The 15,459-nt window shown below is 35.5% G+C and overlaps 2 protein-coding genes and 1 pseudogene across 2 annotated transcripts; 2 read left to right on the top strand and 1 right to left on the bottom strand.

Annotated features, from left to right (window-relative positions):
• The first annotated feature begins 3,471 nt into the window (after nucleotides 1-3,471).
• Nucleotides 3,472-6,185, top strand: LOC120161895. The gene is made up of 6 exons (XM_039172107.1): nucleotides 3,472-3,698; nucleotides 3,839-4,102; nucleotides 4,207-4,380; nucleotides 4,494-4,600; nucleotides 4,728-5,020; nucleotides 5,464-6,185. Exons 1-6 carry the CDS (start codon nucleotides 3,552-3,554, stop codon nucleotides 6,018-6,020), a joined length of 1,542 nt encoding a protein of 513 aa, XP_039028038.1. The 5' UTR covers nucleotides 3,472-3,551; the 3' UTR covers nucleotides 6,021-6,185.
• A 2,063-nt stretch (nucleotides 6,186-8,248) lies between these two features.
• LOC120161163 lies at nucleotides 8,249-10,149 on the top strand (annotated as a pseudogene).
• A 263-nt stretch (nucleotides 10,150-10,412) lies between these two features.
• Nucleotides 10,413-15,203, bottom strand: LOC120161885. Its single transcript, XM_039172099.1, has 7 exons — nucleotides 15,114-15,203; nucleotides 14,748-14,816; nucleotides 13,982-14,253; nucleotides 12,705-13,365; nucleotides 11,792-11,991; nucleotides 11,462-11,706; nucleotides 10,413-11,256 (listed from the first exon to the last, which is right to left on the bottom strand). Exons 2-7 carry the CDS (start codon nucleotides 14,766-14,768, stop codon nucleotides 10,592-10,594), a joined length of 2,064 nt encoding a protein of 687 aa, XP_039028030.1. The 5' UTR covers nucleotides 14,769-14,816; nucleotides 15,114-15,203; the 3' UTR covers nucleotides 10,413-10,591.
• Between the last annotated feature and the right edge of the window lie 256 nt (nucleotides 15,204-15,459).

The following is a 15,459-nucleotide window of genomic DNA, read 5'->3' as shown; positions in this document are numbered from 1 at the left end:
GAGTTTTTCGAATAGATATTATTTTGTATTCATTTCATATTAATTAAATTTTTTAAGGAGAAAATAACTTCAGTGACCGAAAATGCCTTATAATATACGATTTTAACCAATTTTTTTTTGGATTTGCGAAAATGACCAACAAATTCGCAACGCGAACTCTAATTTCGCAAATCAGTTTCCAAATTCGCAACACGAATATGTAAATCGCAACGTGAGTTTGTAATTCGCAACACAGAAGTCAAATCCGCAAAGCGCGTTTATTTTCGCAACGCGTTGTGATTTTGGAGAACCGCGTTGCGAATTTAGAGAATCGCGTTGCGATTTTGGAGAACCGCGTTGCGAATTTGAGAACCGCGTTGCGATTTTGGAGAACCGCGTTGCGAATTTGGAGAATCGCGTTGCGATTTTGGAGAACCGCGTTGCGATTTTTGAGAACCGCGTTGCGAATTTGAGAACCGCGTTGCGATTTTGGAGAACCGCGTTGCGATTTTGGAGAACTGCGTTGCGATTTTGGAGACTGTGTTGCGAAACTGGAGTTTGCGTTGCGAATTTGTTGGTTATTTTCGCAAATCCAAAAACATTGGTTAAAATCGTATATTATAAAGCATTTTCGGTTACTGAAGTTATTTTTTCATTTTTTAAGTGATTATCAGTTAGGGTTAAATGATTATTGGGCTTGTATCTAATTTCCAAATCATTTTGATTTTATATATTTGGGCCATTAAAACCCACTTTGCTTGGTTTTTCTACTTTTTAGATCTTTTATGTTATATGTTTAAATTAGTATTCTATATATTATTCTAGTATTTAATATTAACACTATTAAATTAATAAAAAAGAACAATTTTTTTTTGAAGAACGTGACTTCTAAAATCACCAACGCTGTCGTCGGATAACATTGTAAAAAGGTTAAACGTGTCGAGATAGGATGATTTCAGGAGTGTTGAAAATAGCGATGACAAATGGGGGAGACAAGTGGGGATACTTCTTATTTAACTAATATTATCATTAACATTTGTTTCTATATTTAACTAATATTTTTATATTATCTACTTATTACTTACTATAGTTAAAATTTTTAAATTCACAGTCACTCACGTGAGTATATTTTTAAATCCACTTCACATCCACTAACCAATTAGATATCCACCACCCAATCAGATACTCACCATCCATTCCGTATCTGTCAATATTTGTCTATACTCGTATGGTAGAAACCTTACGAATTATATAACCAACAAAATATAAAACAAACACATTCATTAATAATTATAATAAAATAAAGGTTTATATCCTAAATAAGTATATAAAGTATATTTTAATTTTCATTTAAGTACCTAAAATATTCTTTGGTCAAAATAAATACCTAAATTTATATTTTTACTCAAAATAAGTACCTAAAGTATTTTATGTCAAAATAGGTATTTAAACTATTCAATATTTTCATCTAAGTTCTAAAAAAGTTAACATGTGGCATTAATTAAATAATACTTTAGATACTTTGAATGAAAAACTTTAAATACTTGAATGAAAATAAATTGAATACTTTAGGTATCTATTTTGACCAAAAAATACTTTAAGTACCTATATTGATCAAAAGATAACTTTGAGTACTTATTTTGATCAAAAAATACTTTAGGTACTTAAATGAAAATGATGATATATTTTAAGTATTTATTTGTTATATAAGCCTAAAATATACCAAGGATGGATTTAGTTTATACCTTAACATTTGGTTAAACTATAATTCATGTCCTATAAAATCTTAAGATTTATATAATAGTCTTTGAAATTATACCTAAATTCATAATGGTCCAAAATTTATATGGTGGGTAATTAGTGGGCGGGCGGATGTGGGATGGACGAATGCGGGGTAGGCAGATGCAAAGCGTGTAAAGTCTTAAACCTATTACTTACTCACTACCCACGACGGGTATGCCTTTTTACATCCACACCCGCCCACTACTCACTAAACTTATATCCATCTCGACCCAATTGGAGTGAGTACGATACAAAATCCAAGAAATTGTAGCGTGTGGCCTCCTTAGTTGAAGAATATGATTGTAATTTTAAAAATTTAAAATTTGTATATAATTGAGTTTTTTTTATATTTTTATTAATAATTTAATTTTATATTCTTAAATTTTTAATTAAACTTTTTAAATTCATACTTTCTAACATACATGGCGATTGTTTTTTTATGCAAATAGAATTGTTGGTTTTATTAAAAATATTTAAAATTACAACGAAGTTTTTCTAATTAAATATACAATTATAATGTTTTCATTGTAATAATAAATAAGTCCCTTAAGATCATATAAGGATAATGTAGAGAAAATGTTATATACATAAAAAAGACTCAAACAAAACATAAATAAAAATAAATTTGACTGCATTAAATTATTGAAAGACCACTGACAACAACAAATCAAAATCAAGCCTCATGAGAAAATTATCTATAAAGATAAACCGTGTATCAAAGTTCAATCTAAGGGTCTAAAACAAGAAAGATTAACAAAATAACATATAAATATCATATGGATTAGTCGATGCAACGTCAAATCCAAACATAAACATAAATAAAATAAATATAAATATAAATATAATATAAATATAAATATAAATATAAATATAAATATAAATATAAATATAAATATAAATATAAATATAAATATAAATATAAATATAAATATAAATATAAATATAAATATAAATATAAATACATCCAATCATTATCTTTATCTGAATTGAATGTCAAAATTTAAGATATAATTAGATCATGATCAAACACACCAAATTATCATCATCAAATCACGATCAAATACATTAAATTTAACTATTCAAAAAATTAAAAACGTTTAGAATCTTTTAAACACTTAAATATTTCATTAGATGAAATATAATTACAAATTTTCATTAAAAAATTACTTTTTTTATTTTTAGTGCTTATGGATAAAATATAGATGCCTCAAATCAAGTTGGGATAAAATATACATTAATTAGCCTATTGTTAACATGAGTTTGGAAAATATCCAAAAGTTGATATAATCCAATCCATCTACTTCAAGAGTCGGTCAGCCAACTTGAAAGACCGCACTCCGTATGGTAGAAGCTACCGCTAACTTCTCGACACGTGTCGATAAAGACAAACAGCGCCGTCATTTAAAAGAAACCTAACTACTGGGCTCCGCACTTATCCATTACTGTGTTTTCGATTCCGCCAGGTCATGCTCTAGTTTTCGACAGAATGACAAAAATAACCTCCGATCTAAGTCGCAAGCATTGCCACAAAACAAGGGTATTCAAGTAAACTCATAATTTATCGCACATTCGATGGCTCAGAAAACACGAGATCTCGCACGTGCCCGCCGTCAGAAAAACAGACGTGGTTCCGAAATCAAATTTCTAGGGTTTTCAGAATCTCCTAAATCTGTTCTCTTTTTAGTCTTAGCTTCAGTTTTCTTCAGAGAGGAAAAAGAAGAAAAAAGGATTCTTACGCAAATTTTGGGCTTGGAAATCGAGTTTTTCTATTTGATTGAACGGTTCAGTTAATGAGATCAGGAAATCTTAGGCCAGAGCCGCAAACGACGGCGCTCCCGGAAAAGGAGCCGGTGAAATTGGAGATCTTGGAGGATTCTCTCGAGGAAGAACATGGCCCTCTTAGCAAAAGATCAAAACCATCTCCATATCTTCAATATGTAATTTATCTTTCAATTTTGTTTTCCTCTTTTTAATGAAACAAAATTACGTAATTTTAAGGATCTCAACTATTTAGGGAAATAAGAAGCTTATGTAGTTATGCCAGAGGTTTTAAAATTTCAAAGATTTTTTTGGCCAGTGGAATTTGGAAGCTAATGTTTATCCGATCCCGTCATCGCGATTTAATCCGTTGGATGAGCCAAGTCCACTTGGCTTGACGCTAAGGAAGAGTCATTCACTTTTGGATTTGATCCAAATGCGCCTTTCTCTATCCCAAACCAGTGGCTCAGCTGCCCAAGCTGAAGTCCTGAGCTCTGGAGTAAAAAAGGAGGCTAAACATGCTGCTGATAAGCTTAAAGCCTCAAACTTTCCAGCTTCCATTCTTCGAATCGGCAATTGGGAGGTTAAGTTTTTTTTTTTTTTGACGAGTTTTGTTTTATTTGTTTTACAAAATGCATGTATTTTGAGGTCAAGTAGCTGAAGGATTGTTTGCTTGATGATTTGCAGTATAAGTCGAGGCATGAAGGTGATTTAGTGGCCAAGTGTTATTTTGCAAAGCACAAGCTTGTTTGGGAGGTATTGGAAGGTGCGCTTAAGAGTAAGATTGAAATACAGTGGTCGGATATCATGGCAATTAAAGCAAAATGCCCCGATGATGGACCAGGGACTTTAAATGTTGTGGTAAACTTTCTTGTTTTTCTTATGATCGTCTCTCTCTCTCTCTCTCTCTCTCTCTCTCTCTCTCTCTTAATGAATACGTGTGACCTTGGTTGTTTTTTTTTTTAATGATGCAGCTGGCAAGACAGCCCCTTTTCTTCCGGGAGTCTAATCCGCAGCCTAGAAAACACACCTTATGGCAGGCAACTTCAGATTTTACTGATGGCCAAGCTAGCATGCATAGGTAGAAGTGATATGAATCTAATTCTTATTTGTGGAAATAAAAACTATATATTGCAGTTTATCTCAGTTGTGTGTATATAGTTATTCGGCTAATATATCAATGGAAAATTTATATTTTGGCTGTTCAGACAACACTTTTTGCAGTGCCCCCAAGGGTTGTTAAACAAACATTTTGAGAAGCTCATCCAGTGTGACACGCGTTTAAACTGTTTAAGCGGACAACCAGAGATAGTTTTGGATTCACCATATTTTGAGTCTCGGAATTTGGCGTTAGATACCAGTAAAGGATCTACTACCTCTGGCTTCCAGACTATAGCAACACCATCTGCAGCTCAATCTTTTTCTTTGGAGATTGAGAAAGGGGATTCTGCTGGTATAACCTCGGAAGCTATGTACAGGGAAGCCCGATCCCCCAGTTCAGGTATAATCAGAAACTTGTAGGTTGTTTTTTATGTGCTCATGGTTAATGTTCTGAAGTCATGTAGTCTTTTGGATTCTCTTTTTACTCTTTGAAGTCTGATCCCTAATATGGTGTTTTATGTGATCTTTTAGGAAGTTGAATACATTTGATCTGAACAATACTGCATAGTTGTTATACACTCTTGAAATGATAAATCTTTTTCTAATTGTGATGGGGGCTGATATAGACAGCAGTGTAAATATATGTATATAACGAATTCTGCATATACATACTATTTGATTTGTTCAGTGTCTTGTGGGTTTAGTATTTGCGATTATGCAATTCCTTCTTTCATGGGTTTGAACTTATTAGCTGAATAGAAAGATGGATCTTCCACATCATTTTTCTAGGAAAAAAACTACTTCCTTTTCTTCCATGTCAAATAATCTCTCATTTCACATTAGTGATGGACTCTCGTGCCACTGAAGGAAGTGGAGCTTGTGAAGCAGTGGGTTCAAAACGGGCAAGGAATTGGGACCAGATAAAAGTGCCTGGACTTCACCCATCTATGTCCATGAATGATCTTATGAACCATATTGAACAGTGTCTTTCGGAACAGAAGACCTTTGGAAATCCATCCTCTGAAAATAGACCAGAGAGCCAGGAAATGCTAGAGGAAATTGCACAGTACCTTTTCAGTGACACTCGATTTATAACAGCCTCTGATGAGAATTCCCTCATGTCAAGGGTCAATTCTCTCTGTTGTCTTTTGCAAAAGGATGGTACAACAGGCACAAATTCACCGGCTAAAGGGGAAAATTGTGATCGGCTTGATGCAAGAGATTTCCAGCTAAACAAAACAGTTAAGAGTGAGGCGAAGGATTGTGAAGGGGATACAGAAGTCTCTAGTAGCAAGCAGGCACTGGGAATGCCAAGGAAGGACTCATTTGGGGACTTGTTGCTTCATCTTCCCCGAATTGCATCACTCCCGAAGTTCTTGTTTAACATTTCAGAAGATTGAGAGAAAAAGCTAATAAGATAGCTTTCTTGTTTATCGACTGCATGAAATGATAAATACAGAGTTTCACGATCTCCCTCATGTTAGCAGGAAATATGATGGATGGCTATCGTATCAAATTTATGAGGAGGGATGCTTGGACAATGGGATTTATCTGGATTTGGAAAATTCTTCATCAGAAGAATTTTTGTAAAGCCTATGTAAAAGTCTTAGGTGTTTTAACAAAATCGTTTGTTGTATTAAGCTGGTTGTTCTATTTTAATATGAAAATTGTATTTTTTTTCTGTGCAATGCAAGTTCTCTGTTCTTATCATATTTAGCAAACTACAAACACTGGCTATTGTCAGTCGTAAGCCCTGGCTATGAAAAACACGACCCCATGAAAGAACAGCATTTTCTTCAGGATCATGACACTCTCTATCTGGACCGTATTCGGGTGCACCATCTCATAATGGACAACTCTTCTTGAGCGGCACGATGCGATCATCAAGATCAGGACCTGCAAAATTGGAGATTGTTATTTGTTAGGATGAAGCTTCATCTCTCTTTTTCATTTTCATCATTTTGGAGTCTCTCCATTGCATAGCAAGTTACAGAATATATAAAGCTGTGATATTAGTAGCAGATTAAGAGTAGAATATACCGGAAGGAACTTGTGGACGCGCCTTCCCACACCCACACTATATGATCCTTGCAATACAACTATAAAACTTGAACCCTAAAATCTATAATCTTAAATTATAAATGAGATGCATGATAACAATAGAATTATACTAGTAATTTTTTTTTCATTCTAAAACATATACATGAAATAGATTTTCTTTTTACATTACAAAACATTTATTACTATTTTTTTTATAAATTACACTCCATCATATTTATTAAAGGGTAAAGTATTCAAATGGTCTCCCGACTATAGGATGATGTTTTGTTTAGTCACCCGACTATTAAAAGTTACAAAATAGTCCTCTGATTATAGAGTGTTGCTTTGTTGAGTCCCTCGAGTATCAACTATTAAAAGTTACAAAACGGTCACCCAACTGTTTATTATGTTCCAAAATCAACCTTTTCCTTTAAAAAAATTGACTTCCATCTAAGTTGAATGTTAACATGTTAATTGTGATATGATAAAATTCAATCTCAGAATCTTAAACGACTATCATATCTCAATCATCATGTTAACGTTCATCTCAGATGATAGTCATTTTTTAACGAAAAAAGAAGAGTTTGAAACATAATGAATAGTTGGGATGACCATTTTGTAACTTTTAAAAGTCGAGGGACTCAACAAAGTTACACTTTATAGTTAGAGAATCATTTTATAATTTTTAATAGTTAAGGTATTTAAATTAAACAGTACTCTATAGTGGGAGAATCATTTGTGTACCCTTTATTACAATATTAATAAAAATATTTATTTTTTCATAGTATACAAAGAGAATTTTAATAAAGCTTTCTTATCTGAAGGTGGCACTTCGAATGGTTGCTCTCTCTATGTCGTCTCTGCTTCAATGTCCGTTCAAACATCTCTTCCCTTTCCACCACCCTTACTCCAACTCCCTTCACCCCTATTCAGTTCCACGACGCCTCCATCCTAGTTACCAAACAGTCCGAATCCTCTGCGCCAAGAGAACCGGCAAGCAGAGATACCCTTCAGAGAAGAAGAAACTGAAACTGAAGCAAAAGGAAGCTCTATCCCTCGTCACCAACAAGTTCGAAGGAATCTGGAGGTTCTCAAAGCTTGCTGTTCCTGTCCAAAACGACCCAGGAAAAGACTTTCTCCAAGTCCATTTGGTTTGCTCCAAGAAATCGTTAAAGCCATCAAGTTTCCAGTTAATTCTCCTCTTTAAGCTTATATATATATATATATATATATATATATATATATATATATATATTTCTTTTAATTTTTCTCTTTTTATTTTCTTATTTTGGTTTATTTCAGGTTGCTTCCATGTTGCCAGAAGAAGCTTTCTCAGTGGTTCGGAAGTCTTTTGATGCAAGAAAGGTAAATTAATTGTGTTGATTGATTCCGCTGATTAATTTTGAAAAATGATGCACGTTGGAACCTATGTTAATTTCTTAAAATGCTGTATTATTCCCATTATTTTCATCGATTATAATTTAGCTTTAGGTGATTATTGTTAGAGGGGGAACATTAACAATATGAGAGTTTTAGAATTTCCTGTTGTGGGGAAGTCACTACACATGAGCTATTCCATTTTCTCTCTATGTTATTCTACTTTTACTTTGGTTCTGTATCTCGCTTCCTCTGTGGATACTTTGGGGCTAAGGCACCTCATATCGAATACCCTGTTCGAACCAACCAGATCCCCTGGGAAATTTCGGCTCAAAAATACCCATCCTGGCTGCTAGTTCTTGGTGCCGGGACTCTACCCTTTTCATCGAGCTTTTCTCCATCATGTCTAGCATCTGGATGGGACGAGTTTACTACGTCTTCAGGTTTCTGTTCATCGTTCTGATCTTACTCGTGGTGGTTTGCGCCGAAGAATCTTTGGTGTTAACTTGCATGCATCTCTGCGTGGAGGACTGGAAATGGTGGTGGAAATCGTTCTTTGCATCCGGTTCATTCTCCATCTACATCTTCTTCTACTCCGTGAACTAACTCATGTTTGATCTTAAGAGCCTGAGTGGACCTGTCTCTGCTACTCTGTACTTGGGGTATTCTCTCTTCATGGTTCTTGCGATCATGTTTGCAACCGGAACTGTCGGATTCCTTTCTTCATTCTGGTTCGTTCATTATTGAAGAAGCTTCCTCCAAACACAGAAAAATGGCATGTTGAAGACGTAATTGGGCAAGTGAAGAATTCATTAGTGTGCCATTTGTTGTTACTGGTAAATTACGGCGAACATGGTAAATTTCGGGACACAAAAGCTCGAACCATGGGGATGGAGGCTGTCTCTAGGCCTAGCAGCAATACCAGCCCTTCTAACGACGGTGGGAGGGTGCCTTCTTCCCGAGACACCAAACAGCTTAATCGAAAGGGGATCGAAAGGGCGAGGCCGAAATGTCCTCGAGAGGATTAGAGGCACCGATAACGTTGATGCCGAGTTTGAAGATATGGTAGAAGCTAGCAACAATAACAAAATCTTATTCCCATATGTAATGGGGGTAAGGGGAGGTGGGGTAGTAGGTTGCCCCAACGTCAGGTTGAGAGCAGCTTCCGTAGAAGACCTCCGACAGTAAGAAAATTAAAAATAAAGATAAAATACAATGCATGGATAAATAAGTCAATAAATACATAGTTGAAATAGTTGAACAATTTTCATACGCTGTCTTCATATGCGCGTCTGTAATTTGAAGTAATCACTGCAAATAAATTCCTACGTGAAAATCTCTGCTTATAGACAGAAACGTAAGTCCCGGCTAAATTTAAAAGAGAAAACATGAAGAGAATGATAAACAGAAACAGAAGTCAGCGATATCAAGCTGCAATAAGGAATAAAGTTAAAATGGTTAAAACCTAAATTAAAGTAACACTTCTCCGCCACCCTAATTCTAAGCCTCCAAAGCATGGGATTCGGAGGAAACGCTTCACTCTACTCTTCAGCTCTCACTGGAGCAGTTCTTGCTGGATCTACATTCATTTCCATCGCCTTGGTTGATCGATTGGGTCGACGAGTCTTACTCATTAGCGGGGGAATACAAATGATTATATGTCAGGTTATAGTTGCCGTAATCTTGGGGTTGAAATTTGGGAACAACCAAGAACTATCAAAAGGCTACTAAATATTGGTTGTGACTGTAATATGCCTCTTTGTTTTAGCATTTGGTTGGTCATGGAGACCATTAGGGTGGACCGTACCGAGTGAGATATTCCCACTGGAAACAAGGTCTGCAGGGCAAGACATCACGGTTGCTGTTAATCTTCTCTTTACTTTCATCATAGCTCAGTGTTTCCTCGCAATGTTTTGTCATTTCAAGTTCGGGATCTTCTTGTTCTTCGCCGGATGGATCACCGTAATGACCGTCTTCATTTTCTTTTTCTTGCCTGAAACCAAGGGAGTTCCCATTGAAGAAATGATATTTCTGTGGAGAAAACATTGGTTCTGGAAAAAGATTATCCCTGAATATCCTGAACTTGAAGATCAGACCGTTTAGAAATACAAAGAAGAGATTCCTACGATCACTTGTTTGTAATGTTTTGTTACTTGTTTGTAATATTGTGTTGTATACACTTGTTTAAGAATCGGATTGGACCGACCCGGATCAGATAAAATTATATTCAATATCCGACTCTTAAACAAGTCCAATTATAAATCTTCATATTTTTTTTTCTGTTTCTTGAAATATTTGGTGGTTACATTTTAGCATGGTTATATACATTTTAGCTGAATCAGAAGCTAGAATGCCAGAAGATAACGTACATGAGATGTCATGGATTTAAAATTTTATATTTGCTTTTCAAAGCATGGTTATATAAATTTTAGCTGAATCAGAAGCTAGATTGTCAGAAGACAACATATGATTTTACAACCTCATTGAAAGTGTTGGTTTCAATAAATTGATTTTCATTTGCTGTAATCAATAAGGACGTGCCAAAAGGGTACTATTATCCGCCATTTGAGAGAACTTCAGGAGGAAATTGCTGAAGTAGCCCACTGTTAGACAAGTCTTCCCAGCCTTTGATATCCTGTTGCAACCGAGTTGCACACAGGATCGCATGGTCGAGTACTACCGGATCATCTGGAGGATTATGCAGAAGACTAATCAAGGTTTGTCTATAAACTTGAGCTGCTAATAGCGGCCTTGCAACCTGCCTATTTTTGTATATCATTGCCACTTTGATGACATGCTTACAGAGATTTCCCAGGCATGACCAGCGGCAATCACACAGAGAAAATTCTGAACCAGGATTCCAAATTGTATACGCCAGGTTTCGGTCTGTTTGGGAGATGACCTTTGCAAGCTGGAGATTCTGCTCATCCAATATCACATCGATGTCTGGTATGTGTAAGGCGTGATACCAAGCATTGCTCGAGAAAGATTCATCTCTGACATTGGAAAGATATCCGGTTTCTGCGGTGTATTGATCTAACCAATATAAGGAGTGAAATTCAGTAGTCAAAGTATGGATTAACCAGTCGGTTCTAGACCAGAAATTGGCATGTTGATCATTAAAAAGCTTGTGCTTCAGTCTTCTGTGATAAGATTCAATGGCAGCATGGGGCTCTGGACCGGCAACGGGAAGTGACCTTATGCAACTAACCCATGACTCTGCAAGACAAAAAATATGTTTTCAGAAACTAGAAAATATTACACATCATGTTAATTTTATCAGCAATTAAAGACATGGCTATGATTAATTATTGTGGTACAAATACAATAGTATTCCTGGAAACAACATAGTTTGATATTCATGAATAAGCAGCAGAAAAGAGAATTGCAACCGAATAAAAGCTAACAACCAATTGAGACTCACTTATGTATGGTGACCAACGGCACTTGAAATAATCCAGAAAAGCAGATTGATCAACAAATACTTCCATGAATTCTTCAACTGCATCAATTGCATTAGGTACACTTCTTGAGGAATGCAATATCCAGCCCAAACGCTTAAAGATCTCTTGTTGAACGTCAGTGTCGTAGCACTTCTTTAAAAGATTCCTTATCCAAGCACGGCGAACATGCCAGGCACACAATAGGACCCGACACTGGAAAGCATCTCTGCAGGTAAGCAACTTAGATTTCACATTCCTCCTATAAATTAAAAATTATTCAAATACTTTAGAAACGCCATATCAGTATTTACCTTACGACTGAAAACCCAAAAGAAGGATCATCTAATAAAAAGACATTGAGTCTCCATCTAGAGTCCTTCGCCCTTATTCTCTCAGCAAGGGAGCCCACCCATTTATGAATATCTTGACCAGCCAAAGAGGAGGTAATCACCCAAGCAACAGGTATTGCATTTCGGGATGAGTCAAACACAAGTAAAGTGCATAGAGGATACTGTCAATAAAGGTAATTCTCATCCAGTGTAAGGTCCTAATTATTTCAAACTACAATAAAGATAATTGAGCTCAAAATTTGAAAACAGAAGAGACTCCATGCATCCTTAAGTTTAAGCCTATGTTTCTACCACAGTTTGTTTCTCTTTAGGTATTTTACTTCTGGACACAGGTATGAGCTTTGTCCCTCCATATATGTGGAAAATCTAGGAAAAATCTGAGCATACTCCTGTCATGCACATACGCTTATTTAACACATGATCTTTACTATTATTTATTCTATTTTGATATTTTAGTTTTATTTATATTAGTTATTACACAAATAGATAACTAGTATAGATAAGCTGCAAACTATCTTTACAGCCAACAATATTACTATTTTCTCTCAAGTAAATGGAACTTGAGGTTTTTACAACCGTACATTCTCAAGAGTTCTAACTTGTATCTTACACGTTTTTCAGCCTAATTTCTTTCAATAGCTGTTTTCTCTCTAAACCACACCAGAAACAGCTTATGACAATTTTACCAGCTGTTATGTGATATTTGTCATTTGGTATAAATAACCCTAGGTGTAAAACATAAGGAAATCCATGGAGCTATGATCTCTCTCTTCTTTTCTTAAAAGCTCACTTCTGTTTCAGACTGGCAAGCATATTTGAATCATTGTCTTTAAACACACACATACACGTGTATAAAGTATATACAAAAGAATACCTTAAGTTTCTTTGAGCCAAAGGTAGAATGAGAAGCGATAGAACCATTATGTCCATGGCAAAGCATCTGCTGCAGCTGCCAATCTGTCTGTATCCCCAAAATAAAGGGTTCTGAAGCAGAAGCATCTTGGAAGTAGAAAACGTGCTTTTGATGCCTTTGTACCCATATCTTTACACTGCATGCATCATCAATGTGAAGTTCATGTGATGTATTACGAATAACTCTCTCCATGTTACGAACATCATTTCGTGTGAGAAAATCATCTCGGTTGTGTGGGCCTCCATGCCCTTGGACCACCTCCGCATGATGCTGAATTATGTTGTCCAAAGATATTCCAACATAAAGCATGGACATCACTTTCTGGCGCAATTCCTCTGAGATTCGTGGAGCATACATAGCTCTCGTCCCCACAGCATCCTGATCAAGTATCCCATGACAAGGGGCCCCTGTTTTATCTACATGCTTTCTTTGATTGTAAATTATAAGGGCAAGGAGAGGGCGTGTGTACAAGCGTTTTACAGTGAAGTGGCAAAGGCAACCTCGCATCATGTGGCGTCTCCCTGGCCTGCTTCCCTTTCCCGTCGCGGGTTTGAAGTTTGAGCCATCTCCAAGACCAGATTCACAATCACGGTAATCTTCAGGACCATAAGAACACCAGTATCTGCAAAATCACCAGACCAGACTAGCTTTGATGTTACTTGATGCACATAAAGATGAGCTATTAGCATATAAAATAGCATTACTGCAGGAAAATACGTGGTAAAACGTACTTGCACAGACACACATGCTCATATAAACATAATGCACTACAATAATGTTCCTACAAAAAATTTAGCAAACATGATTAAGATGGCTAGCCTTAAATGAAAATATTCACACTCCACATAGATAAGAATATGTCTTGCGCATCTGCTGCATTTTATGATGAAAATTGAAGACTACTTCGAAAAACTACTATCATAACAACAAATCAAGAAGTATCATACATAAACCACTTTTCATTAGACAAAGAGTTTTAAAAAGGGGAAAGAAAAACACATAGTATATAGTTAAAGTGGCACAAAATTTGACCAGCTAAGCTGTAAAATTACTTCAACGATATACAGTATACAGTGAAGACATCCTGAAAAAGAGAATCACGTTTAAGTAGCTGTTGATAGCTATCAGATTTTCCTCATCCTTTTTTTTTCTCTCATGGGTATTATCAGTAAGTTATTTCAAAGGAACATAAAATCAAGCAGTCCTGTTCACTAAATGGAGTTCAATTTGCATCATACAGCGTATACTCAAGATATCCATCAACCCTTGGTTTGGTAATGCTTCCTTCAGATCTCTTTCTCCTTGACTCAATGCGGAAGTTAGCAGGACATTCTTCATTAGACGACTCTCCTTTTACAAAATCATCAACTCTAGAAAAAGGGATTAGAGCAATGTCATCACCGCCTTGGCGACCACCTTCTACTTTTACCCATGTTAGGTGAGCAGCAGAGAACTCTGTGCAAGGAGGATCTTGCACCAGCAGGTTAAGGATATCCTCCATTCTTGCCATCTAAATAGATAATATACATAGACAAATAAAAAGTTAATTCAACGGAAAGCATAATCTTGAGACTAACAAAGGTAGTATGCCTACTCATAAAAGACAGTATATGGATATATAATAACCCCAATAGTTTTCTAATAATCCACTTAGTAAACAGCCATATTACCATCTAAATTATGGCTCAACCAATAAAAGCTAATCATGAACGCTTCTCGTTGAACATCTCATTTAGGTCAAAAAGTAGTGCATCTTCCTTCTAGGATAACATCCCAAGTTAGAAGCTTGATACTAAATTTAGACTCAGAAGAAGAAAATCATTACTCCTTTCGAAATCGATAATATGGGCAGAGATGTGTTTCAGTTTCACACAGCAACTAAACTAGCTATTAAAGATAAAATTCAAGACAAAAAACGAATTACAAACTGAAAATGGCTTCAGAACAATGCCAATAAATAATGGTAAGATATGAGCAATTGTTGAGCAAGAAATTCGCCACAACCTTAGTTTCATGACCCTGCATGCTTCCTCCACTCCTTGAAACAAGTTTCAATTGCTTTACTTTCTTCCACTAAATTCAACAAAAAGAATAAACAAATTAGAAACCACAGCTTGAGTATTTGACACGTTAACTTAATCCATGAGCAAGATATAACAAAAAAAACTTCCATTTTTCAAAGAACCCACCTAGAAAATCATTCAGAAAGAAAAATTTCAAAGAACCCACAACATAAAACCCAACAGAAGGATTAAAAAACAAAAAACTAGAAAGAAAAAATAAATTATAAAACAGAAACAGGGAAATTTTAAAACCGACACACACACACCATGCATATGAGAAGCTGATTTTGCAAGTCAATAAATCTACCTCTGGATGGCGACTGTGAGACAAGATTATTGTATCAGGTAACTGGGGAGAAAAAAATTGGATCAGTGTAAGCTGTCTTTTCTACTTTCGCTCGAGGTGGTGAGCCGGTGGCTTACCTATCCGGGAACAGAAGATTAATAGGTCAAACTTTATAATTAATGCCTGTACTTTAATTTTTTATATAATTAATCCTTATATTTTTAATGTTTCGGATTGTCATTATATTTTTTAATTAAGGTAAACTACATATTTAGTCATCAAACTATCGCTTTAGTTGCATTTTATCACTCAATTCTTTTGTTTTTCAAAATTATTCTTAACGTTACGTTTTGGTTCTATTTTGATC

Source organism: Hibiscus syriacus, unplaced genomic scaffold (genome assembly GCF_006381635.1).
Source record: "Hibiscus syriacus cultivar Baekdansim isolate YM2019G1 unplaced genomic scaffold, ASM638163v2 tig00002880_pilon, whole genome shotgun sequence".
Classification (NCBI taxonomy): domain Eukaryota; kingdom Viridiplantae; phylum Streptophyta; class Magnoliopsida; order Malvales; family Malvaceae; genus Hibiscus; species Hibiscus syriacus.
This window is presented reverse-complemented; position numbering and strand designations above follow the sequence as displayed.